This window comes from Eptesicus fuscus, chromosome 8, assembly GCF_027574615.1.
Source record: "Eptesicus fuscus isolate TK198812 chromosome 8, DD_ASM_mEF_20220401, whole genome shotgun sequence".
Taxonomy (NCBI): Eukaryota; Metazoa; Chordata; class Mammalia; order Chiroptera; family Vespertilionidae; genus Eptesicus; species Eptesicus fuscus.
In genome coordinates, this window is record NC_072480.1 from 94,831,733 (window position 1) to 94,857,686 (window position 25,954).

Here is a 25,954-nt window from a genome sequence, read left to right on the forward strand (position 1 = left end):
ATATAACAGTTGTGGTACTTCTGATTTTTTCCCCCCTGTAATTATCAGGAAAAAATTGAGTATCTATTTATGGATTAATTGCAAAAACCTTGGTATTCCATCTCTAGTATGTAGAAGATATCTTTGTTCTTTTTGTTTTTCTTTTTTCTTGTTTTTGTTTTTTTGTTAATCCTCACCAGAGGACATTTTTCCCATTGATTTTTAGACAGAGTGGAAGAGAGGGGTCTGGTGGGGAGAGATAAGGGGTGGGGAATGAGAATGAGAGAGAGAAACATTGACGTGAGAGAGACACATCGATTGATTGCCTCCTGCATGTACCCTGACCAGGGCTGGGGATTAAACCTGGACCCCAGGCACTGCAACTCAGGTACATATATCCTTGACTGAGAATCCAGCTTGAGACCCTTCGGTGCTTGGGCCGACGCTCTAATCATCGAGCCACACCGGCCAGGGCTGTGCTTTTGTACTTGGGAAGCACTTATTTCCAAGAGTTATTCTGTTTATGGCGAGACTGTAGAATTGGAGAGAAGAGTAGTCAGTTCCTTGTTGCCTACAGAGAAATACCATAAAAAAATTATATTTTATGTGTAAGTTTATCCTGTGATTGGCCAACGATCGTTTTGCCTTAAGCTTGGTTCCAGAAAAGTGTGTGTGTGGGGCGGGGGAGGCGGAGGGAAAACACACACACACACACACACACACACACACACACACACACAAACTATATGTAGCATGGACTATCAGAAAGGTGGTAGGGTTTATAGCAAATTTAAGTTGCCAGGCAGTTGGTGATTATAAGTCTTTTGGAGTTGGAGTCGCTGAAGAAATAGTAACATTTTGTTGAAAGCTTTGGCACTAGGACTTGATAGGGGGCCAAAGCCTGTTAAACAAAGAAAATAGGAAAATTCCAGGAAGAAAGGTGTTCTGTGGCCATGGAAATTTGAGTCAGTTAAGTTGTTTTTGGCAGAGAAGTGGCTACATATAACTTTATTTTTGTCTTAGAAATGACTACGTTGAAAGGATCTTGCTCCACCCGTGTCAGGCGGAGGGATGCTGGCTTTTCCTGTTGAAGGACAAATTTGAGTTAACGGCAGCCTTAGCCATCAGGGCTGGGTGGTAGAAATCAGTTATTTGTTGAAACCTTTATTTAAACCTTTATTTATTTTTGGACCCCTTACTGGAGCACCTGATGTTGTCCCCTGTGACCTTTGAATAATCAGGCTGTCGGAAGACAACATCAACCCCTGTTTAATTAGATATAGGAACATGAATGAATCCTTTCAGAAAGAAATTTTGTCCTGATCTGGATTTTCAGCTCCATTGGCCAAGCTCTTTGAACAATTACATTGTGTGTGTTTTTTTCTTCCTTCTGTCTGTTTTTTCCACTGTATTCACATTTAAAATCAGTTTCCATAGTGACATCTGGTGGTGGCTTTGGAACCCCAGAGGGTATGTTTGGAATGATAAACATTTTTACTTAATAGCTCCAAATTTGAGCTTCTTTCCATTGTTTCATCTTATTAACAACTTTTCCTGAGAATGTCTTCATTGTGTTCTCGAGTTTGGAAAGCTAGGTATTTACCTCTGTAATGTTTCCTTAAAGTAAATACAAGATTCTTTATACCATGGCTGGGGGAGTGCGTCCAGCAAGCTTGTGTGGACTTGTCTTCTGTGCTCGGAATATACAATAAAACACTATAAAGAGACTGCAGAGTTTGTATATGGTGCATATATGTGACGAATAAGATGCAGTATTGTTCTGAGTATGTGTTGAGGAGAAATATGTTTAAAACTAGAGCTTAAATATGTAAAGTTTTTGTTGGTTCCTTAGAGGATTATTTCAGGAAAAGTGAATTTATAACCCAGGGTGCAAGAAAGTAGTTACTGCAAGTTGGATGCTAGGTGATCCTGGATTGAGTGAAGTCGGAGTGAGGTAGCGTTTTGAGAATGAACCCAGTGGGTTATGGGTTAACTTTCAGTGATGGCCCGGAGTGCAGCTGTTGTTGTTTTCCTGTATTCCTAGGAAAGGTACTGATTAGAAGTCTTCACAATACAATTTTGGAAAGTTGTTTCCCTTTTAGGAATTAAGGTGACTGCTGAAGTTACAGGAGAAACCCACCCATAGATGCTAGTTGTGGTTTAGGAAGGGCCGGGGACAGAAGTGTAGGAATAAGGACTGGAAGTGACCGAAAGAATGAACACGGCCTCTGGTGAGTCATCCAGACATTGGTTTACTGGTTGTCTCGGCACCCGGGGCCTGTGAAGGATGATTGGGATTCTGATAAGCCCCTGATTAAGGAGGTGCCTGGCTCTGGGATCTGCAATCTCAGTGTTTAGCTTCCTGAAGTTGGGCGAATCGTTTCAACTTTCTTCCAAAACGAGAGCGTGGCCCGGAGGATTTCCGGTTGCCAGTCTACAAGTGTTGCCTTTGAGATGCCAAGGCGAGGGCTCGGGTCTTCCTTCGCCGGCTATCCGGACCGTCTCCTGCCTTGCCGGCACTCGCCTGCTGCTGGATTCCAGAGGGGAGCTCAGGGGAGGGCTCCCTCTGTGCCTGGGGTCCGGGGGGTGTACCTTGTGACTGAACAAAGGGATTGAAAAGCAGAACACCAAGTCACCTTGCATATGCATGTCCTCCTCCCTCCCCCCCCCCCCCCCCCCACACACACACTTTATGCTGTTATCATCGTGCCTAGAATTAGAATCTACAGTTAGAGTCATGCTTAGGCGCCAGACCCTGAACCTCCGGGGCCACACAGAGTCCTTGGCTCTCCTCTCCTTTAAGTGTGGGAAGGACCCTTATTTCAGCAGTTGAAACCTCCTTGTCGCCTCTCATCATGGCTGTAGTCCCCCTGCCCCCGTGGTCCCCAGCATCCTTGGTGCTGTGGGGTGTGTGACAGTGATGCTGTGGCGAATGATGACAGTCCAGCCAAGCCCAGCCATTTTCAACGGGCGTGCCGCAAGAATTTTGAAACCATGCAGTACCTGACTGTTTAGTCAGGGGTACTGACCTCTTTTTTATCAAATAAAAACATGGCAGCAGCCAACACAACAGTAGCCCTCCCGTGTGAAGGGATCAAAATTATACCTATTTTTTTTGTCAGATCAGAAAGTAATATAATACATTTTTTGTGGGCAGCAGAATTTTAGTAGTTTATATGTGCTGTGAGATAAAAAATAAAAATAAAAGTTGGAAATCGCTGCCTAGCGTCCTGGGGAAGAGCCTGAGTTCTGGAATCGAACTGGCTCAGATCCTAGTGCTACCAAGTCGCTGTTGATCTTGACTTTGCATCTTCAGCTCCAACGCTTGGGCAAGTTGATTACGTTATGTGAGCTTCTGCCTCCTTATTTGTGAGACTGGGATGAAAATCATACAGTTCTTATGTCTGTTAAATGACTTCGTATAAAGCACGTAGTGAGATCCTTGGCATACAATAAACATTTCTATTATTAAATGACTATAAATACAGTGAATACACTTGTATTAACATGAATTTGAGCATTTTGTTTAGAAGAGACTATTCAATATGCCCACATTCCCCTTTGACGGTCAAAATTCACTGCATTGTTACCTAGAAGCTGTATTAAATAATTTTGTTCTTTTACGAGGATGCAGTAATTAAAATACATCACAACATAACTATCTTAAAATCACCACATGCTATGATGAAACATATAGTCTATGAATTAATGAAACGTGAACCTCTGAGCATCTCACTGTGCATATTTAACATTTAAAGGGCTAATTAATGCAATCTTAGTTTTCGTCCATACTTGTGTAGAGCCACTGTGCTGTCTCACATTTAACCTTCATTAATATCCAGGGATTAACCGGAATTTGGAGACGTCCCCCTAACGTGTCTGGGAGGTCATGCAGAGGCCGCAGAAGGCATCCCGTAATTGCACAGGGCAGTCTGGACACTCGCACACCAGGCACAGAGTGGAATTTGATGGAAAATAAATAGCTGACTTGCCTGTGATTTAAGCCTCATACTATCCTTTCCTTTTCTATTTTTTTCTTTCCTACCCCGACACTAGGAAAAGCTATTACTATATATATGAACGAACACTGAGTACACTACTTCTGAATACTGACATGTTAAAAAATGAATGAAATATGAGGTTCAACTTGGCTTTTCACATAAATCTTGCATGCTACACTTGGGTCATAGGAACAGCAGGACTGACGCGGAATTTGCTGGCACTGCAGTCAGGGATCCGTGGTGTCTGAACGCCAGTCTGCATTTACTGTGACCCTGGGAAAGTTCCTTCTCTCTCTCTCTCTCTCTCTCTCTCTCTCTCTCTCTCTCTCTCTCTCTTTTAAAAAATATATTTTTATTGACTTCAGACAGGAAGGGAGAGGGAGAAGCAGATAGAAACATCAATGATGAGAGAGATTTATTGATTGGCTGCCTCCTGCACGCCCCCTACTGGGGATCGAGCCCGCAACCTGGGCATGTGCCCTGACAGGGCATCAAACTGTGACCTCCTGGTTCATAGGTCAACGCTCAACTACTGAGCCACGCTGGCTGGGCCCTCCTCTCTTAATCCAAGTTTTGCACCCATGATTTAGGGATAATAATATGTAGGCAGGTTGGGTGTAAGGATTAAATGAGATAATGCCTGGCAGACAGTTCTCGTAGTGCTTGGCATATAGTAAACTGAATGAATGTGCTCCCATAATTATTGTTGTCATTAAATGCCTACAAATCGCAGTTGGAGGGACACGATTTGCAGAAGTGGATGATAGCAGCGTGACCTGCTTGAGGATTAGCACCGGAGAGGGGCGAAGACAAGCACCGTGTAGCTGTCCTCTTCAGATTTTCTAGTAACCCTTCACCTGGCCAGTGAAGTGGGTTACCTTGTAATGAAAGGCAGGACACTAGAGAAGCATATGTGCCTTTGTGTGTTAATGCGTAATCCCAGCAGAGAGAACGTTCTGGGATTCCCCGGCTGCCTTGTATCAGCTGATGGGAGTGATGAAAAACCGAAACTGGAGAAGGGTATTTTCTCTTGTTTACTGAGGGCACTCTATTTCAAGCGAAAGCATGCTATTTTAGCCTGGCCGCAGTGGCTCAATCCCTAGTGGGGGGCGTGCAAGAAGCAGCCTATCAATGGTTCTCTCTCATCATTGATGTCTCTCTCTCTCTCCCTCTCCCTTCCTCTCTGAAATCAATAAAAATATTTAAAAACAAAACACACATACTATTTTACTAGTTTAGGGAGTAGAGTGCATAGACTATGTTGGGACCAGAGGAAAAGGAAAGCGTGCTTGAGTTTATCTGACAGTTGTCTCTGCTGCATGGAGAGACCAGTAGCTGGATTTGATTGAAGAGTTCCGAGGCTCTGTTCCATATTTCTATGCGTGTCATTCTCGATCCATTTATAAATTTAAGTACCTGCACATTGGAAGTAGTCAGTAGGGGCGAAAATCTCACTTATTTTGCATGTGAGATAATATCTAACACTACCAAAAAGGTTTACAGCTTACAAATAGCAAAGTTACCAAATGTGAAATAGATGATCAAAAAAATGAATGTTTATTGCTATTCAGAAGCATTATAATTATTATCGCTTCCTTAATTCTTAGCAAACCTTCAAAACAGAATTGTGTTAAAATGGGAAATTTCATGACTCAAGAGTTGTAGAGTTTTCAACATCCCACCTGGACCATGGTGTTCAACCCTGAAAGCAGAACTCGTTCGGAATGGTTAATGCACGTGAAAAAGATTCAGTGATGTATTTTTGGCAAGCCCGAGGACATGATTACACCACGCACGGGGTTAGCCTAAGAGAAATGGATGTTTTCACTGTTCATCACCCTGAGAAGAGGTTAATCCTGGGATCAAGTGAGATTTTGACTAATTTCAGTGGTGGGGCTGAAATGATACACTAACCCTCTTCTTTGTAATTATATAACCCCATCTCTTACCAGTTGACTTAGATGAGATATGTGTCCTCGTTTGGGTCTTAAGTGAGGACTTTTCTGTACCAGTTCCAGATATCTATTCATTTTTGTTCACCCATTTAAGGAGTAATTATTGGGCTTTGGGCAAGGTGCTGAGATATTTGAGAACCATGTGGCCTCTGCCGTTTTGGAACTTAGGGTGTAAGTGGGAGAAAGTATATTTCTGGCACACTGGTTGTCTCGCCATGTGCTTAAGGTGGTGAAAAGAAACAGAAGGTTTCAGCTCATAAGAGACCTGAGCAGTTCCTTGTTCTGGACTTTGAAAGGCTGTCCTCTGTTTCTTAGCCACTAAGCAGGGCGTGTCTATCAGACTAGGACGTGCGGAGGAGTGTTGCTCCAGCCTCTTCCCCTTCACTGTCGCGGGGGTCACACGAGTGCAGCGTGGGGAGCAGGGGCGCTAGACTGTGGCGCTCAGATCTGGGCCATGTCTCAGGTCTTGTCTCTGGTTCCCGGATTAAATCTAGAAAAGTCGACTCATCTTAACCAACCATAAATGCCATCCTTGGGAAAGCAGATTATGGGGCCATTAGATAATCTCACCGTACCCACCCGTCTCATTGGGTTGTTTTGAAATGTAAATGAGATATTTGCAAAGTGCTTCTCATAGTACCTGCCACCTAATACCGATAATGACAAATACTTTAACAGCCGGTGTTATGTACCAAGTCCCATTCTAATCATTACATGTGTAGGAGTTCATTTAGTCAACTTGGGAAGAACGTACTGTCATTATCTCCACTTTTTAGGAAAGGAAACTGAGGCATAGAGCTGAGCTAACTTGCTCCAGATCTCACAGGGGTGACCCACAAGCCCTCCACCAATCAGAGCTCTCATTTAGGTTGGCACTTTCTCAAAGGGGCAGTGTTTGTGATTGTTGACACGCCTCCTCATGGTCTCCTTCTTTCTCCCCAGGTGTCATAGAGACGTCAGATCGCCTGGACCGAGAGTCGACCTCCCATTACTGGCTGACGGTCTACGCCACCGATCAGGGTGTGGTGCCCCTTTCCTCATTCATAGAGGTCTACATCGAGGTGGAGGATGTCAATGACAACGCACCCCAGACTTCAGAGCCAGTTTATTATCCAGAAATCATGGAAAATTCTCCCAAGGATGTATCCGTGGTCCACATTGAGGCATCCGATCCAGATTCCAGCTCTAATGACAAGCTGACGTACAGAATCACAAGTGGAAATCCACAAGGGTTCTTCTCCATACATCCTAAGACAGGTATGCCTTAAAACTATCGTATGAAATGTTCTTGTTTATACTCTCCCAATAGGGGAGCATTTAAGAACGAATGCTCCAATTTTCTCTAGTTTTTAATTAGTTGTTTTCCTTTTGAGTTGTTCACAACAAGTCTACTGCCAGATGAAAATTTAATCCAAATATGTTTTTCCTTTGAATTTGCTTTTGTAAAGCTATTTTATGATTTTGCAGATTACTAGAGTTTCATTTGCAGGTTAAAAGCAAATATTGTTTCAGTAATCGATCCTAAATTAGTGATATCTCTTAAACTTACTGCAAACTCTATGGCTGTTAAGTAATCCAGTTTTCTTAACTACTTTTTTTTTTTTTTTTTAAATAAAATATATTTTTACTAGAGGCCTGGTGCATGAATTCGTGCACAGGTGGGGTCCCTCTGGGTGGCCTGCAGGGATCGGCTGAAACCCGCAGTCCAGTGCCACCTGCAGCTCCTATCTGCCGCTCCCACTCATCCTGGCCCCACTGTGCCTGCTGCGGGCTCGTGCCCAATCAGTCCCGATCGAGAGAGGCTCACGCTGCCGCAGCAGTGCTCACCAGCCATGAGCCCTGCATCTGGCGCCCTCCCAAGGGGAGTGGCCTGCGGGATCGGGCTGAAACCAGCTCTCTCAGATCCCTCTAGGGTTCCCGAATTGCGAGAGTATGCAGGCCAGGCTGAGGGACCCCACCAGTGCACGATCAGGTCAGGGAGGGACTGTGGGAGGGCTCCAGGGCGTGTCTGGCCCATCTTGCTCAGTCCTGATTGGCCGGACCCCAGCAGCAAGCTAACCTACTGGTCAGAGCATCTGCCTCTGGTGGTCAGTGCACATCATAGTGACTGGTCGACCAGTTGACTATCTGCCCCCTGGTGGTCAGTGCACGTCATAGTGAGCAGTTGAGCAGCGTTAGCATATCATTAGTATATTATGCTTTGATTGGTTGTTCAGTTGTTCTGCCATTTGATCTATTTGCATATTCCCCTTTTATTATATAGGATTGTTTTCAGAGAGGAAGGGAGAAGAAGAGAGAGAGAGAGACATTAATGATGAGAGAATCATTGATTGGCTGCCTCCTGCACGCCCCCCTACCCGGGCATGTGCCCTTGACCGGAATTGAACCTGAGACCCTTCAGTCTGCAGGCTGATGCTCTAGCCACTGAGCCAAACCAGCTGGAGTCTTAACTACTTTTTATGAAGAATATCTAGAGTTTATTTTACAATTCACAGTCGTTTTCTTTTGTTGTTGTTGTTATGTTGTTTGGAGTTTTTCCATAGAGCAGTAAGGATCAGGACTTAATGTTTTCAAATTGGGAGCAGTTACTTTCTTGAACTGATACCTCAACTTTTCTGTTTCTCCTCTCAATGTCTGAACCCTTGCTTCTAAGCAGAAGGCATCTTGACTCCGAAATCCTCTTCCAAAATTCTTACAAACTTCTAACCTTTATTTCTTTACATTGGACAATACATCTATTTTTTTTCTTAGTCCTTGCTTTCTTTTTTTCATTATTTTGCAAAAAAAAGAGAGAGAGGTTCACTAGCTTCATTTGTGTAGTGGAAAGTTGGCTATTGTTTATGCACTGAAAATTTCACATGTGGAAATCTTCGGTTTCTTAATTAGAATTGAAACAAAAACCGCCATATGGCATTGAGAAGACAATTTATTTGTAGGAAAATAAAGCTTCTTATCAAATAGATCACCTGGCCTTTGAGCCAAGATGTTTTGGTGATTCAGTACCTTTCTGTGGAATCTAATTATGAATTCTCAAGAAGGAGATTTACTGTAATCTGCATACCTCTATCACGGTTTTGCTTATTAGGTCTTTTCTTATTCAAGGGGAGCTGGCCTATTCAGTTACTGGGTGTCTGGTTGATATATGTCAAGGAAATAACATACGATAATCAAAATTAAAGAGGCATTCCCAGCTTCCTTAGCAATCTTTTGTATCCCATATTTACGCCATTTTTATTTCATAATTTCCTTTGTTGAATTTAAAAGGAAGCAATTCTTTTTTACTCCATTGTAATTTTGTTTAATTTTTTATTTTTTCCGTCACCATTTGTCCCCTCTATGCTGTCTTCCACCTCCAGCCTCCCCCCCCACCACCACCACCATCACCACACTGTTGTCCCTGTCCATGAGTTCTCTCCCCACTTTTTTCTTTTTTGCTCAATCCCTCCACCTCCTGCCCCCAGCACCACCCCCTCCCACCGCCATCAGAGCTGTCTGCCTGCTCTCTCTGAGTCTGTCTCTATTGCTTGTTAGTTCAGTTTGTTCATTAAACTCCACACATGAGTGAAACCACATGGTTCTTGTCTTTCTCTGATGGGCTTATTTCACTTAGGTCCCTCCATGCTGTCACACAGGGCAAAATTTTCTTCCTTTTTACAGCAGAGTAGTATTCTGTGGTGTAAATGTCCCACAGCTTTTCACCCACTCATCTACTGATGGGCACTTGGGTTGAGGAAATAGTTCTTAAGGTGGAAAAAAACCTGAATTCAATATTTGTGTACTCAAATGTCTGTAGAAAGATACCTGATAGAGATCGTGTGAGTGTGTATGTAATATTTTGTCTTTTAAAAGGCATGTTAAAATGTTAGTTTTAAACCTCTTGTTAGCATATTCCAATCCGACATTCATAGAAACCGCTTTCTTGATAGGTAAAGGTAAACACAAGTTCTGGATGGGTTTGCGCATACAGGGTTTGCTTTTGCTGCGAGATCCTTGGTACTGAATGCTCCACGTGTTTGGCCAGATCCTGCTGTGCTCCTCTGCTGGAGCCTTGGAGGGGGGTTTGGAGTCACAGGAAACCAGCGATGGGTTGATGATTGAGCCATGTAAGAACTTAATTATATGGGGCAGACACGGGATCTGAGAGTTTTTTCTCTGGGAAGCATTAGGGGCAGGACCCCCAGCCTATGAAAAAGGGCTGGAATTGAGAGGTCATACAGGAGCAGGAAGACCTGACCTAGGGTCTCTAAATGGTTAAAAGGCTCGTGTAAGCAGTGCAGTTGCACACGCTTTACTGCACAAGTAGTAACCACCCATCCAGCCTTCTTTCTGTGAAATCAACTGAAAGAAAACTAAGAGCTAAAATAATTAGGGCACTGCCAAATATAAAAGAAGCAAGATGAGAAATGTATACAGATTTTGAAGGAAGATTTCAGAGTCAAGAAACTATTTGCCTGAAAGCAAGCCTTGAGAAACAAGAGAAATTTAAAAGTCAAAGCCGCCAGGTGGTAATTCAAAAACTAACAAACCTAAGCACTCCTTTTAAAAAATTATTTGATGATTTAGACTTGAAGATGATTTCATTTTTCTTGATGTTGTCTTTAAGATTAGGTTAACTTCTCTGTTGAAGAGACAGGCAAGAAAGCCAACAATGGCCTTTTGAATGTCTGAGCAAATATAGGTCTGGACATAATGTATATTTGAGGAGAAAGAAACGTAAGGAAATTCTCTCTGTCAGAGCCATTGTGGGGAGGGGAGCCTTGAAACCGTGGTTATCCCTGGGGCCTCTGAAGCAATGATAGCGCTGCGATACTGTTATGTCTTGTGCAGATGGGATCAGTGTGGCATTGCCTCTCCCTGTTACATCCCTCTGTCCTGACAACACTTGGGAAGAGATGTTTGCAGAGACCTCTTCCTTCGCATCAGGGAGAATACCCCCCCCTCCCCACCCCACCCCCGACACAGCCAGCTCCCAATCCTGGGCAGGAAGCACATGCATCCTGCTGCCGGGACAGCAGAAGAAAATTCATGAGGATTACAGAGAGGGTTTATTTTCCTGTGGGTTGGGGCAGGTTACAGTGGGGAATAACTACAGTTAGCACATAGGCATGTTTGTCGTGAAGTATATCATAGACTGTATAGTTAGTGAAGAAGTCTGATAGTTCTGCCAATCACCTGATGGCTTTCAAGATCAAGAAATAATCATAGTTTGCCTGGCCGGTGTGGCTCAGTGGTTGAGCGTCGACCTATGAGCCAGGAGGTCACAGTTCGATTCCCGGTCAGGGCACATGCCCAAGGTTATGGGCTCGATCACCAGCGTGGGGCATGCAGGAGGCAACCGATCAATGATTCTCTCTCATCATTGATGTTTCTCTCTGTCCCACTTCCTTTCTCTCTGAAATCTATAAACATTTTTTTTTTTAAAAAAGAAATAACCACATTTTAACATGGGCATTGTTACAGAGTATAGTAAATGTAGCTTCCCAAGGCCTGTGTCTAGATGGCTCTCTTCCCTCAACTCAGCAGAAAATTTGCACACGATCCTCAGGGTCCAAAAGTGCAATGCTTCAAAGAATCCTTCTTCCTCAAGTCTTTCAAGGCAGACGTCTTTTTCACAGGGAGGCCAGATTGGGAGAGGTGATGAAAGACAGTCTGGCCGAGAAGGTTCCCATGATTTACTGACCCAGAACACCACCTGGAGAACCTGAATCCTGTTGTTTAATAATTACTGGCTGAGTGAGAAAATTACTGGGCTGGAAATCAAGAGGTCTGGGCGACAGCGAGGCTTTCCCTGTGGGGCCCTGGGGAAACGGGCTCCCCGGCCCTGGCGTTGCGTGACTCGCGATGGTTTTTGCACCAGGGCCCGGCGAGTAAGGCCCCTGGGCGCAGAGGGCGGCGCACTCGGACCCGGGTGTGGGGAAGATGCCACAGCCTCACTCAACTTGCATATGTTACTTTATTACTAGACAGAAGAGAACACATGTGTGCATCTCCTTTGGCTAAACAACGCTGACGAAGTGCAATGCGTGTAACTTGCTCCTTAGGGCCGAAGGCGAATTTAGGACCCTGGGGAGTGTCCGGCGGGCGAGAGGGAAGCCTAGATTCATGGCCATTGAGATCATGTGTTGATGCGGCAAGTGTATGTGAGCTTCATCCCTGTAGGCAGCGCATGGAGAGATGCTTTGAAAGGTGGTCGTCGATGAGAGAGAAAGAGCAGAGAGAAACGGGGGGATGGGGAGGACCGATAATGTGCGACAGGTCTAATACACACCTGCGGAGGAAGTGGGGATGTGCGTCGCACGGGGGTCGGGGGGTGGGGAGGGGAGTTGGAAGGAGAGGTGAGTTAGTGGCCAAGAGATAACCTTAAACGAGTTACACTTGATGGAAAACCTTAGCTACCAGAGTAAGGGTAGAAGGGCACTATTTATGTGGTGTTTATGAACAGTGACCTATTTTTGAGTGTCTCCATGCGATCCCTTGGAACAGGTTGTGTAAACATAAATGCAGTGGCCTCGCTCAGTCGTTTTGGAGAGGAGGAGACCTCCACAGCACCCTTCCTCCCTGTGTCATGCGATGGCAAAATATTTAAAAACGAAACCAGAAAATCGTCCTAGGGCTGGATTTGATCATCTGAGTCTTGGGTTCCAAACGACAAGTCTGAATGAACATTTTTTTATCTTCCAGCCAAAGCTTCGGTGCTCGATGGTGGTGCCAGGAACCGTCTTTCTACATCTCAGATGGTTCTTATTATATTGTTTACAAGGAGAGGGATGGGGTGTGTTTTTGTGGTGGTGTTTTTCCAGGGTGTACAGGCAAAAGAGAGACTTGGATCCATTTCCCTTTCCTGAAACACACACAGAATGTTGTTGACACCAGAATTTTTTATAAGAATTTTCTATAACCTTATTTTGTCTGATTCTGTCCAATATCAGTTAGGGTGAAACTTGCTTCTTTTAATACAAATTGTGCAGTTGCTGAGGGTGGGAGACAGATAAGGGTGTAGAATGTTAGATTGTCTGAACCTCCACCGCCCCAGCCCCTGCTGACCAACGCGTCACAGCCTCGTCGTGGTATGTCAAGGACAGCCAAGGAGGGGCGTCCCGAACAATGGGGACCAGTGTGCTGCAGGGCTTTCATTGTCCACCAGCGGCCTCGGGAAACTGAAGTGACCCTCGCAGGCGTCTTCTTAGTCCATGTTTTCCATTTGAACTTCGGAGGCGTGATGTGCCACTTACAATGGGCAGATAAACTTTGGAAAAGACCAGCCTTTTATTCCCTTATCTGTATGTTTGGTATTTTCCATGCTTAGGACACAAAGCAAGTATTGCTTTTTTATTCTCCGAAAGTTTCATTGACGTCTAACTGACACGCAGTAAATTGCGCATATGGAAAGCCTACGATTTGGTAAGTTTTGGCGGAGCTATCAAACTGTGAAACCATCACCACGATTGAGCAGTGAACATACTCAGCACTCCCCAAAGTTTCCCCTTCTCTCCGGCCCCCGGCCCCAGGCCACCCCTGCTCTGCCTTCCGTCCCCGTGTAGTGGTCTGCATGTTCTACAGTTTTAGGTAAATGGACATGCACTGCTTGGATCATGGTGAAGCTTCTGGCACTAGGCATGTTTACTTCGCGACCCGTGCACGGCGTAGCGAGCACGCTTTCATTGCTGTGTGTGCCCGTGTGGATGTTCTGCAGTTGGTTTATGCAGTGACCGGCTGAGGGACATTTGTGTTGTGGCCACTTTTTGGCTATTACAATTAAAGCTACTGGGAACATTTGGGAATAAGTCTCTGTGGACATAAACGTCCATTTCTCTTGGATTTCACCTCGGAGTGAGTAACCGTGGAAACTGTCTCAGGGCAGTAGGCCTCACCCCTTTGTTTCTGAAAGTTAAAGTCGTGGCGTGCGGGCAGGCTGAAGAGCCATCTCATCTCAGACGGTGATGAAAGAAAATTGAATTTATTTAAGGAAAAGGGGGTGGGAGATGGATATCCAAGGAGAAGGGCTACACAGAGAAAGGGGGCCTTGGAGGCAGGTTCGGGGGGTTAGCCTGGAATGAGCTGTCGCTGCCCATTGCTCCCCTGGTTGCAAGTCTCATGGGGTCCCTTAGTGAGTGGGGGATACGTGCCTGTGGGGGAATGGCACAGGCATGATCCTTGGAAGGAGAGCGCGCATGGGATCCCTTGTCCTGAGCATATTTACCTCTTTCCTGCAGGTGGAAATCTTAGGGGAGGTCTCAGGGGAGGGCCTCAATAGAATATTCATCAGCTTTCCAAGGATGCTCTTTCAGGGTCCTGGTCTCCACTGATCGGTTGTGTCAGGGTGGGCTGTGTGTGTGTGTGTGTGTGTGTGTGTGTGTGTGTGTGAGACTAGTCAATGTAGCTGGTCCTGAGGCAGCCACGGTGTCACTTGTCTGGTTTTGCTGCTTTCCTGGGCCTGGAGCTGAAATACAGCTGAGGCCTAGATGTTATCTTTAGGGAGGAAAAGGACGGGGTCTAAACCACCTGACCAGTGACATGCTGGGGGAGGAGAGGTTACCCTGAGGGTGAGGTTCTTGTTTTCCCAGGTTTGCCCTGTGCTGTCTGGGCCTTTCTGCCCTGGGGAGTTCCTGTTCCTGGCCCATCGTCCTGGCTCTGGGGGTCTAACAGTTTCCCATCTCTCAGGATTCGCCATCTTTCTTTGGCTGTCTGGTGTCCCAGAAACCATGATTTCATTTATTTTGTCTTGTGTTTTGCTTGTTTCATGTTGGAGGGTGAATCTGATCCCCTGGCTAGAAGTGGAGGGTCAACTCTTGCTTTTTATCTGGAAAAAAAAAAAAAAATGCTTATTTAATTTTAGAGCTGCCACAAATACGTGTATACTGTTAAACCCTCATTTAATAAACAGTAGGAATCTTCTTAACCAAGATTTTTTTTTGAGTTTTTAAGGAATTAAAATTGAATTTCTAGATTTATTTTAAACCTAAACTTAGCAACATCCTGGGTATGTTTCTAGAGTTTGTAGTTTGTGGAAATAGAGATCCCTGAACAGTTTCATCTGGAAGATTGTGTCACTGTGTTGTACCTAAAGCCCAGAATCCTGGTCCTCCAGTTCTGGCTGGTCCTCCTTCCTCAAAATGCCACTCCTTCTCAGTATAGTGGGCTTACCAAGACCAGAAAGTAGTTGCGTGTTTGAGGGTGTGTTTGTGTGTAACTGTACTTCATAAATTATGTTACTTGTTATAAATTCGTAATGCATTCACATAGTACAAAATTAGAAAGGTACAAGAAGATACCCATGAAAATGCTTGTTCCCGTTCAGTTCCCCAGTCAGTTTTCTTCTTTAATATATTAGCTCTGTTTCATTCTCTGTATTCTTGATGCTCTGGTGTCTGGATTCTCGCTGTCAGAGGCTGCCCCTCTCAGGGCTCGATGGTTCTCAGAGGCAGCAAACGACTCACCTTTCATGTGCTCGCTGGCCAGTCCAGACCCCATCCTTGGGACCACCCTTTATCCAGCCAGTATCCCCTGCCCTTACCACCCCAGGGCCAGACCAGACAACTAGGGCAACTCCTGAGCTCCAGGCCCACGGAGATCCTCAAACTGGCCAGTGCTGTGGAAACCACTATAAAGGCTCCTGCTCGGCCTTGGCACAGCCTCCTGTGGCCCTGGTGGTGTGGGCAGGCGTGCCCGGTGGTATTGCTTTGCATGTCCCTCTTGGGGATTGTGGGTAACCAAGTGTCTTTTCAGTGACAGTTGCCTTCTGACCTGTTGGCTTCTCCATCTATATATATAAAAGCCTGAGCGACCAGCCGACCGTCCCACCAGCCGTCTGTCCAGTAGCTATGATGAGCACTGACCACCAAAGGGCAGATGCTCAACACGGGAACGGAAACCACAGGCATGGAAACATGGAACAGGCTGATGAATCTCAGAGGGAAGTGGAGGGGGGAGGGCAGGAAGAGATTAACCAAAGAACTTATATGCATACTAGAGGCCCAGTGCATAGATTCGTGCACTGGTGGGGTCTCTCGACCTGGCCTATGGGGATCGGGCTGAAACCGGCTCTCTGACATCCCTGAGGGGTCCCAGATTGTGAGAGGGTGCAGACCAGGCCGAGGGACCCCACTGGTGCACGAATCCGTGCACTAGGCCTCTAGTACCTGCATAATAACAAAACCTACCTTGGAAAGCATGGTAAAGCCATAAAATGCTGTCATAGCTAATAGGTATACTCATCTATGTTCTAGTCCAGGATCACAGTATTACTATTTTTTTCCCCATCAAAGTAAGTGGCATTTATTGTGGCTGGAACAGAGGCTGGACAAAGTGCAATAGGAAACAGCTACAGCTGCAAACAACTTCCAAGGGTTTCCGGTGACATTTGATAGCCGCAGCGGAAGGAAACGGAGGCCGGTCACTCACAATGGCAGGAATTCATTAAAAAAAAAAAATAAGTTTACCTGTTTGTAGTCTTTTTCCAAAGATATGCAACCATGATTATAAGGAAGAATCAATAGATTTGTCTTACCTAACCTGCTTATTTTTAATTTTATAGTGAAGTGTGTTATTCTAGAAGTCTGAAGGAAGTCAGATTTTATTCAGTGCCTTTTCTCTACACATGTGAAATGATATGCTTTTCTCTTAAAATCGGTTGATGTTGAACCCTTAGGATTCAAGTGGTATTCTATTTTTTAAAACATGTTGCTGAATATCACTTGCTAAAACTATTTTTAAAGACCAGTATTTTAAGATGTTCGCGTTTAAGTCCCTGCATGCAGTTCACCTTTTCTTGTCACCATGGGGTTAACCTTGAAAGTGGGCTGAGTTTCTTCCCCTCTCTATCTCTGCTATAGCTGACACTTATAGGAATGATGAAGGCAACTTCCAATAAAGCGCATTTGGCTTTTGATCTTATGTTTGTCATGGTTTTCATGCCACCAGTTTCCAACAAGAAACAGCTACTCAGATAGACTTAAAACCAGAAGAGAAGTCTGGAGATTTCTGGGTGTAAATTCCCGATCAGCCACTACCTGTGTGACTTGATCTGTAATTGATTAGCGCTTTCTCGGGGCCTCGGAAAGTTTGAACTCCATGAGACCTGGGCTCCCGTACAGACTGGACCGTCTGTGAGTAGAATTCCGTTTTTGGCTCCAGGCCTAATCCTGCCGGCACCAGGGTGACAACAATAGCTGCTCAGATGGCCACAGCTGCCAGAGAGCCCTCGACAGGCTGTGGTCAGAGGCAGACTTAGAACAGCCCCTAAATAAAGGCATCCCGATGCTGTGGAGCATCTCTGAGCTCGTGACCTACAGCTCCAAGCGGGTGGATGTGGAGTGATAATCGCAGTAAACATTGAGCGCTCGCTTTTGGCCTATAAAGCCCTCGGTATTTTTAGAGTGGGGCTCTGGGTAGCGATGCCCAGCCTCCCTGCCTACCTTGTGGGTCTGCTCTGCCTTTATTTTCAGTGTGGGTGCTGGCCTTGCCTGTTGGGGATGCAGTCCTGGCTCAGGTCCTTGAGGGCCAGGACTACCCCATATTCATTTGTAGCCACCAGAGAGCCGAACGTGATACTGAATGTGTGGCTGCTGCTTAGTACTTCCTTGCCAGTCGACTCACACAGATGTTAAAAATGAGCAAAATGGACACCTGTTGGAAGAGACAGCTTGAAAGTCTGCCCAGGAAAACACGGCCCCTGGGGTAGTTTCTGCCCTTGTCCCTCCTGCCTGCGGTGCCCTCTGCCCACCTACTGTGCAGACCTCAGGACTTCAGCTGTGACCTTTGTACATGGCGGTGAGCAGCCTCGTGCTGAGAACGTTTTTACTTTATTACAGCCGGTTGGGGAAGGTCTGGGCAGAGCGACGGTCGCGTGCTACATGGAAGCTGTAGTTACCGTCTCCTGCTTCCCCCGCTTTGCTTACTTTAATCATTTATTTTAAAAACTAGAATGATAACCAATTGTGTTGCCTCCTTTGTTTTCCATACATTTGATTAGTCCCTGTAGTCTTTTGATAACTAATTCAAAGCGTGTTATATTGTATTAGTGTACCATGAAAATTAACAATATGTATTCAGGGGCCCAATATCTCAAAGTTCTAAAACACTTTTGACTTCTAACCTCTCATATCTTTTCTATTTATTTTAAAGTTTATGCTAATTTTTCCTGGTAGTAGGCATTTTATTGTGTGTTTTTCCCCTATCTACAAGAGAAATGAGAGGTCATGATGTCTAAAATAGAAAGGATAGTTTGGGCAAATGTAGGGCAAGTACAGGTAAATTCTTTCTGACTAAAGAGATTTTATTGGGTTTAGTATTGAAAAGGAAAACTATTCTTTTTTATTAATCTCATTGTACCCTGAGACCCACATTGCTTGAACGCTTAAAACAAAAACAAAAACACACAGAAATTGTTTTGGTTTATTCAGAATAAAAAGGCCTTTTCTATTTTTCTATTCTTAGTTGAAACAACTAAGAAATTGGGGCTTTGTATTTTATAGGCATTAAGCTAGTATTTATAATTACTGTAATGAGATTACTGAAAAATATTTGGGCCATTTTTACTTCACTATTCTGTTTTTGGGGAGGAAAGAATATGATAAACAATAATCAGTGGCACAACTGATGTACAGTTTGTGGCATATTTAGTATATTAATTTTTAGAAAAGAATAAGACAGCTCATTTGGGGTTCTCAGCTGAGCTGCTCAGGAGGTCCCTCAAGAGCCGAGGCAGCCTGCCTCCTCTTCCCTTCCTTTTAGGAGGAAACATATAATTAACCTGGGTAATTTTGAGCATTTGGCACTTTCCTGCCTCAAAATCTTCTTTGGGCCTGAGACTTTTTATTTATTTTTTTAATTCTCTGCCTTTTAATTTTCCTGTGTATAGAATAATACCCTGTGAAGTCATAAAACATTTCAAATGAAGACAACAGTACAATGTAGAAAACAGTATGAGTGATTATCTTTGGATTATGGGACCTTTTCTTGTACAGTTTTGGTTCTTAGAAAACTCCTACAGATCCCAAGTACTTGCTCTCTCCTTGCAGTTGGATCTTAATCAAACCCAGAAATCCCTTTCTCCTGTCTCCAGCTGCCATCTAGTTGCATCTGCAGTGCTGATGTTTCCAACCACATCTCCCAGGCCCAGGGCCCTCGCTCTCTCATTCATGGTGTGGACTTCAGGCTCCGATGCTCCAGGCTTATTGAGCTCCCTACTCACCACCTGGCTCAGTGATGCTGAGAAGCAACTTAACCTCTCTGAGCCTATACAAATATTTATTTATTTATTATGGTATATAGCTCTTGCCATATATATACACATACTAGAGGCCCAATGCACAAAATTCATGCAAGAGTAGGCCTTCCCTTCCCACAGCTGCCGGCACCGGCTTCCCTCCGGCACCTGGGACCCGGGCTTCCCTCGCAGCCCTGGCTTCGCCTGGAAGGTCGTCCAGAAGGACATCCGGTCTAATTAGCATATTCACGCTTTTATTACACACACACACACACACACACACACACACACACACACGGATTAAATGAGATAAAATATTATTTTAGCAAGCCAGTAACAATTAGAGATGAGGTTATTTGATGTACTCATTAGCTTTTGCTTTAAAAGAAACCACCCAAAAACTCAGTGGCTTAAAACAATCACCAAAAAATAAAATTAAGAAAATTTTAAAAAATGTGAGTGAGGGGTTCCACACTGGGCAGGTCTAATCTTGTCCAGGCTTGGCTGATCTCCCGTGCAATGGTGGCCACTTGGCCGGTGGGCTTGAGGCTGGCTGGTCGTGGATGGCCTCACTTGCATGTTAGGTGGTTGGTTGGTTATCCACAGGAGCAGTGGGGTTGGCTAGACTACATGTCTCACCACCAAGTTCAAACTTACTTGGAATACAGAGCCCTGAGCAAGAGTCCTTGCTGTCTCTCCCCCGTTTTCAGTATGCACCCTACACTCTAGGCCCTCTTATTGTTTCTTGAATGTCGTCTTTGCCTTCTACCCTTCATCCTTGTGTCTTAAACACTCTGAAAACAAGACTGTCTGAGTCCTCTGCATTCTTACTGGACAGCACAACGTAGCTGAATGAACGCATAGAGGGAGTTTCACGTATGGGGACTATCTCCGATTATCTGTACCTACCAATCCTCTAGTACTCACCAGTGTGTGCATTCTAGTCCATGGGATCTATTTGATCTCTTAAACTGAGCAGTTTGCTGATGTTTCCTGGTACGGATTTGTAAGAAATGTCAGAGAATAAAAATTTCTAGTGAAGCATGACAGTTAATCTACCATTCTCTCTTTTCTTAAAGGAACTGTTCTCTAAATGTCTAAAGTGACATAGAAAGGCTATGAATCATTTTTAGTAATATTCACAAAATATAGCAAGGGTTGGCTTCTTAGTTTTACATACATATATGGGGGTAAACTTAGTTTTACATACATGTATGGGGTAAACTTAGTTTTACATACATGTATTGGGGTAAACTTGAACTGATAATTGGTGAGAAGGTAATGTAATCTGTTCTCTCAGCCCACCTATATTTATAATAGTATTGGTCTACAATTTTCAACTGGTGTGCCGCAAAAAAATGTTAAAACATGCAATTCCTGACTGTTTAGTCAGGGGCCTGAACCCTTCTCCCTTAGATCATCCAATTAAAAAACAACAACAGCCAAAAGAGCAATAGCTGTCCAGTGTGAGTGAATCAGAATTACAGCTATTTTTTTGTTTTATCAGCAAAAAATATAATATACTTTTTGGTGTGTCACAGAATTTTAGTAATTAGTTTATGTGTGCCATGAGATGAAAAAGGTTGAAAATCGCTGGTCTACAGAACGGGCTGTTTTTCTAGGTCAAGGAAAGAAAATTTTGTATTTTCATTTCTATTTTTAATTTAATAGGGCTTCGCAGAAAAGAAAGATAAAACACAAAGTTACAAAAGCCAGCACTTGCGTATGCATTTTCTTGCTTTCACCCATCCTGTTTTCTTTTCTAACTTGCATTTTTGGACCTGTTAAGTGAATACTGATTAACTGTGGCTCTTCTCCCCTCTGCCCCCCCCTCCTTTAACTTTTATATAAGTCACAGTCCAGAGTTTATGAAGCGTTGAAATACCATAATGCAGTAACTTACGCAGTGTGTGGTGGAATGGGGAGGGGGGAGAACAAAACGAAACAAACCCCTTCTCATCTGGGCCTCAGGAAAGCTAACCTCTAAGCCTGGCTTTGATGATGACTTACTGGTGACCTTGGAACAATTTAACTTCTCCTTGGCTCAGACACCTGCGCATCGTGTTTCTCTGCAGTTTGGAAATACTGTACTGTTTCTATTAAGCATATGTCTTCCTGGGATTTAGTAATAAACATTATAGATGAGCATAGATGTCTAAAATGAAAGAAATAGACACCCTTTTTAGACTATTTAACACCTAGAAGGTTAATAACATGTGTGAGGTATATAGAAAAGGTATACACTGGGTTCATTTTTGAAGTGAGTGTTTATCACCGTGGTGAGGGCAGGGCAGGGGTTAGCAGGGTTGATTCGCAGGGTCGCAGAGGTGGAAATAAGTGTGAAAGGCAGAATGAAGTCTACAGCTGAACCCAGGTGGTCAGAGCAAGCTGTTGTCCTTGTGAAGTGACCATTGATGATGACTTTTTGATGAACACTTTGGGACAGTTGGATGGGACTCATCCCGGTGACTTCCTGTCATTTTTGAAATACTTAAGAACCACCATCAGAAGGGGTGGTAAACTTTTAATGGGGGGAAAAAAAAGAACTTAACTTGAAAAGGTTTTTAAGGAATGGAAATTAAAAGCAACATTTTCACACCATGAAGCTTTGTAAAGCATTTTCCTCGAACCTCTTTTAATCCGTAAGTATGTTTTAGGAGTAACCTCAGATTCTAACTTACAAAATAGTCTTTTGTTGTTCTTATTCAAAAGAGAGCATTGCTTCATTGAAGTATGGGGAAGATAATGTGGATTTAGATTCTTAGTGAGTAGTTAAGAAAAAGAAATACTTCAAATTACATGAAAACACAAGCCCCTCATTTACAAATGTAGAGAAACATTTTGAATAGCCTCTAATTGGTAGTTTTGTGAAAATAGGACAATAGAGAAAATCCAAAAGAGGGATAAAGTCTGTTCTTAAATATGAATTATTCAAAGTATTTCCGTGCAGAACCACGGAAAGCTGGGCAGGGGGAAGGTTGGCCCTAACTGTTGTCTTGCCACATGAGGCCGTACCTGACCTTCAGAGCGAATGTTGGAGCCGCTCAGCACCCACCTGTCCATCATCAGCACAGGCTGGGGAGGATATTTCAGTGGCTGGGGCAGTTTTGTTTGTTTGTACGTTTTGTGAAGAACAAGAATAAATTTAATCAATTTTAATGGTCTTCTTGGTTCCAACACATGTTGACAGTTTACCAGACAGTTGTCATAATTCCGGAGAGAGATATAAATTCACTATTGTAGTTTGGTAGAAAAATCAAAGAAATAAGGGGTCTTAATTTTCTTCTTTTGTTGGAAATGAAATGATTGTTATTTGAACAGCATTACCTGGAAAATCACATTTCTTTTGTAATAAATCTTCATTTACGAGAGTAGATTATGCAAAGGTAATGAAGCATAGTCATATACATTATATTTTCCAATGGCCCTTTTCTTTTATATATATTGATTTCAGAGAGGAAGGGAGAGGGAGAGAGAGAGAGAAACATTAATGATGAAAGAGAATCATTGATCGGCTGCCTCCTTTTGATGGAGAATAAAGCAACTCAGGCACATGCCCTTGACTGGAATCGAACTCAGGATCCTTCAGTCCGTAGGCCAACGCTCTATCCACTGAGCCAAACCAGTTCCAATGGCCATTTTCACTAGTGATAGCAATTGCTTCTGTCAATTCTCTGTTTTTAAATCCTCACCTGAGGATATGTGTATGTGTGTGTGTGTTTTTGTGTGTTTTTTTAATATTGATTTTGAGAGAGGGAGAGACAGAGACACAGAGAGAGAGAAAGATGGGTCCTGCAGCAGTTGAAGGAGATACGGATGAGGTTGAAATCCTGAATAATTGCATCTCGTGTTCTAAATATCTTTTTTGACAATGCAGATTGAAACTACTAAACCAAAAAATGTAACTGATTTGAGTTTTTCACTTTCTTAATACTTCTGTAATATGCTTACTGAGTTTAAGAATTATTAAAATGAAAATAACATAATTAACTGTTCTTGTATTAATCATTCTTTTCCCTTGAGAATAAATTAAGAGGTTTGCTCAGACTTACATACAGAGTGTGGTTATGTGAGGTTATGGTTTATTGTTGTGAGGACTAATGAACTGTTATGCCTTATAGGTCTCATCACAACTACATCGAGGAAACTGGATCGAGAGCAGCAAGATGAGCACATATTAGAAGTAAGCATTTCTTTTCAGTTTGAAAATATGGTTGTAAATGTCATGGGAAAGAACATTCTTGTTCTCATTTACTAGTATTCATAGCTGTTAATGTTGTGTTATTAGCTTACTGTCATTAATAAAAAGGAATATAAAACATTGCGCATATATTTTATGCCCCCTGTATGTTCCTTTGTGTCTCCCGGATGCAAGGCCACTGTCCTGAGTTCCATTCTAATTTTTGTACTTACTCATGCACACACAGAGAGTAGGCAAAACTGAAAACAGTGATTTGAATTTAAGTTTCATTTACATAAGTGGTTTTTTTGTATGTCTTCTACATCTTTTTCTTCAGTATTATGCTTTTGAGATGTACTTATGTAAATAGATCTAATTCAACCTTTTAAACTGTAGTTAGCTTGTTTCCAGATTTTTGTTTGTTTGTTTTCCATTTTAAACTGAATTATACAAAGTTTATGCCTTTTTTGCCCTGGCCGGTATGGCTCAGCTGTTAGAGCATCGTCTCCTTCACCAAAGGATCCTGGGTTCCATTCCCTGTCAGGGCACATGCCTGAGTTTGTGGGTTCTATCTCCAGTAGGGGTGTGCGGGAGGCAGCCGATCGGTGATGTTTCTCTCTCTCATCGATGTTTCTATCTCTCTATACCTCTCCCTTCCTTTTCCTCTAAAAGTCAATTAAAGTATTTATAAAACAGGAACAGCAACAAAACTGGGTTACTGGCTATTTGTTATTAAGTCCAGGCTTAGGAACAATTTGGTGATGAATACTATAAAGCATCACTCTTGATTGTATTTCTCTTTAATTTTTCTTTTTTCCCAAATATCAGCTGATCACAGGGAAATGGTGTGAGACATTAAAATTGCAGTAGTAATTTTTATTTTGTTTTATTTTGAGAGTTTGGGAAGGTAGATCGTGCACTTGACAAGTACCGTCAGGATCCATTCACAGTTGTGTAAATAACAGGATTTACACCTGTCAAGCTTCAAACAGAAAATAGTTCCCTGGGAAACTTCAATCCACTTTAGTTTTTAGCATTTCAGTAATTAATTTGGGAGGGTGTGTGAGGGGAGAATAACTGTTACTAAGGTCATTACTTTTAATCTACACCCTGAAGTAAAAATGGACATTTGATTAAAGGGTGAAATTGTTTCTTTTGCATCTAGAAGCACATACCAGTGCATCCCCAAGAATCCTGATTTTTATTCCTACACTGATGACATGAATAATTTACTTAGAATAAAAGTGATTTTACATTTCTCTTACTGAAATTTTTATTTCACAAATTGGTATTAAATTTAAATGTTTATGGTTCACCCTACTAAACATGGAAAACTGTGCAAGAGTCAAACAAAATAAAATGATGATTACTAGTATTAAAAGGCGTGCTGCTTAGCATATATTTTAAATTGACGACTTAGCTTATTTTATTGATGAAGCTTAAAAATGATAGTTTTTTAATGGACTATGTGGAGATTTTATTTTTAAGTATATGCAGTATCTATATAGTTTAAGAGGACTCGTTAGATACTTAAAGCAAAATCTTCATGTATCTCTTCTTTGGCTTAAAAATAATAAGTCTTGATAGCTTAGCATTTTGGTGACGTTCACAGTACAGTAACAGTTATGTGAGGGCCCTGGCCTGATAGCTCAGTAGGTTAGAGCATCGTCCTGATAACACCAAGTTTGCAGGTTCGATCCCCAGTCAGGGCACATATAAGAATCAACCAGTGAATGAAAATAAGTAGAACAACAAATTGGTAAGTCTTTCTCTCTCTCTCTCTCTCTCTCTCCCTCTCTAAAATCAATTTAAAAAAAATGGCAGCGTGAGGAAGGGAGGTGGCCTGGTCAGGAGAGGTTAGGGCTCACCGCCAGTTCTTCCTTAGCCCTTGCTCCTCCCTGAGTTTCTATTTGAAAATGGGAGAGGTCGTCCTACCTCCTCACAGGGCTGTTGCTGGAGGAGAGGAGGTGGTTTGTGGTCAGAGCTGTGTGCCCTGGAGAGGTTTCCACAGATGCTGATTCTCATTAGGAAGAAAGCATCCCCTTTTCTTTAGTGTATTTTAAAAACGTTGCTGATCTCTCACCTTTAAAAAATAGGTTACCGTGACAGACAATGGCAGTCCCCCCAAATCAACTGTTGCAAGAGTGATTGTGAAAATCCTTGATGAAAATGACAACAAACCTCAGTTCCTGCAAAAGTTCTACAAGATCAGACTCCCAGAGCGAGAAAAGCCAGACCGAGACCGGAATGCCAAGCGCGATCCCATCTACCGGGTGATCGCTGCCGACAAAGACGAAGGTCCCAACGCAGAAATCTCCTACAGCATCGAAGAGGGCAATGAGCACGGAAAATTTTTTATTGAGCCCAAAACCGGACTGGTGTCATCCAAGAAGTTTTCCGGAGCTGGAGAATACGACATTCTTTCAGTGAGTTAAGATCTAGTCTTTGAATTTCTTATAAACATTTATTATTAATCTAGTCTGGTCTCGTTCTCTTATAACTTTGTCTGTAAATGGCCTCAGTATGACAATGCGAAGTATGGGTTTGTTTTCCTCTTTTTCAGTTGTCACTCCAGTTATTTGTTGAGTGTGGCGGGAAGAGGTTGCTTTTTTGATCAAGCCTTAAACACGTG

General features: G+C 43.2%; 1 protein-coding gene across 3 annotated transcripts in view; it reads left to right on the forward strand.

The window, feature by feature from the left end:
* Nucleotides 1-25,954, forward strand: part of FAT1 (FAT atypical cadherin 1) — a 125,972-nt gene that overhangs the window by 54,237 nt on the left and 45,781 nt on the right. For all 3 annotated transcript variants that reach the window (XM_054720108.1, XM_054720109.1, XM_054720107.1), the window contains exons 3-5: nt 6,878-7,192; nt 23,264-23,325; nt 25,419-25,748. In XM_054720108.1, coding sequence (XP_054576083.1) covers nt 6,878-7,192; nt 23,264-23,325; nt 25,419-25,748 — 707 coding nt within the window. The remainder of the gene's footprint in view (nt 1-6,877; nt 7,193-23,263; nt 23,326-25,418; nt 25,749-25,954) is intronic.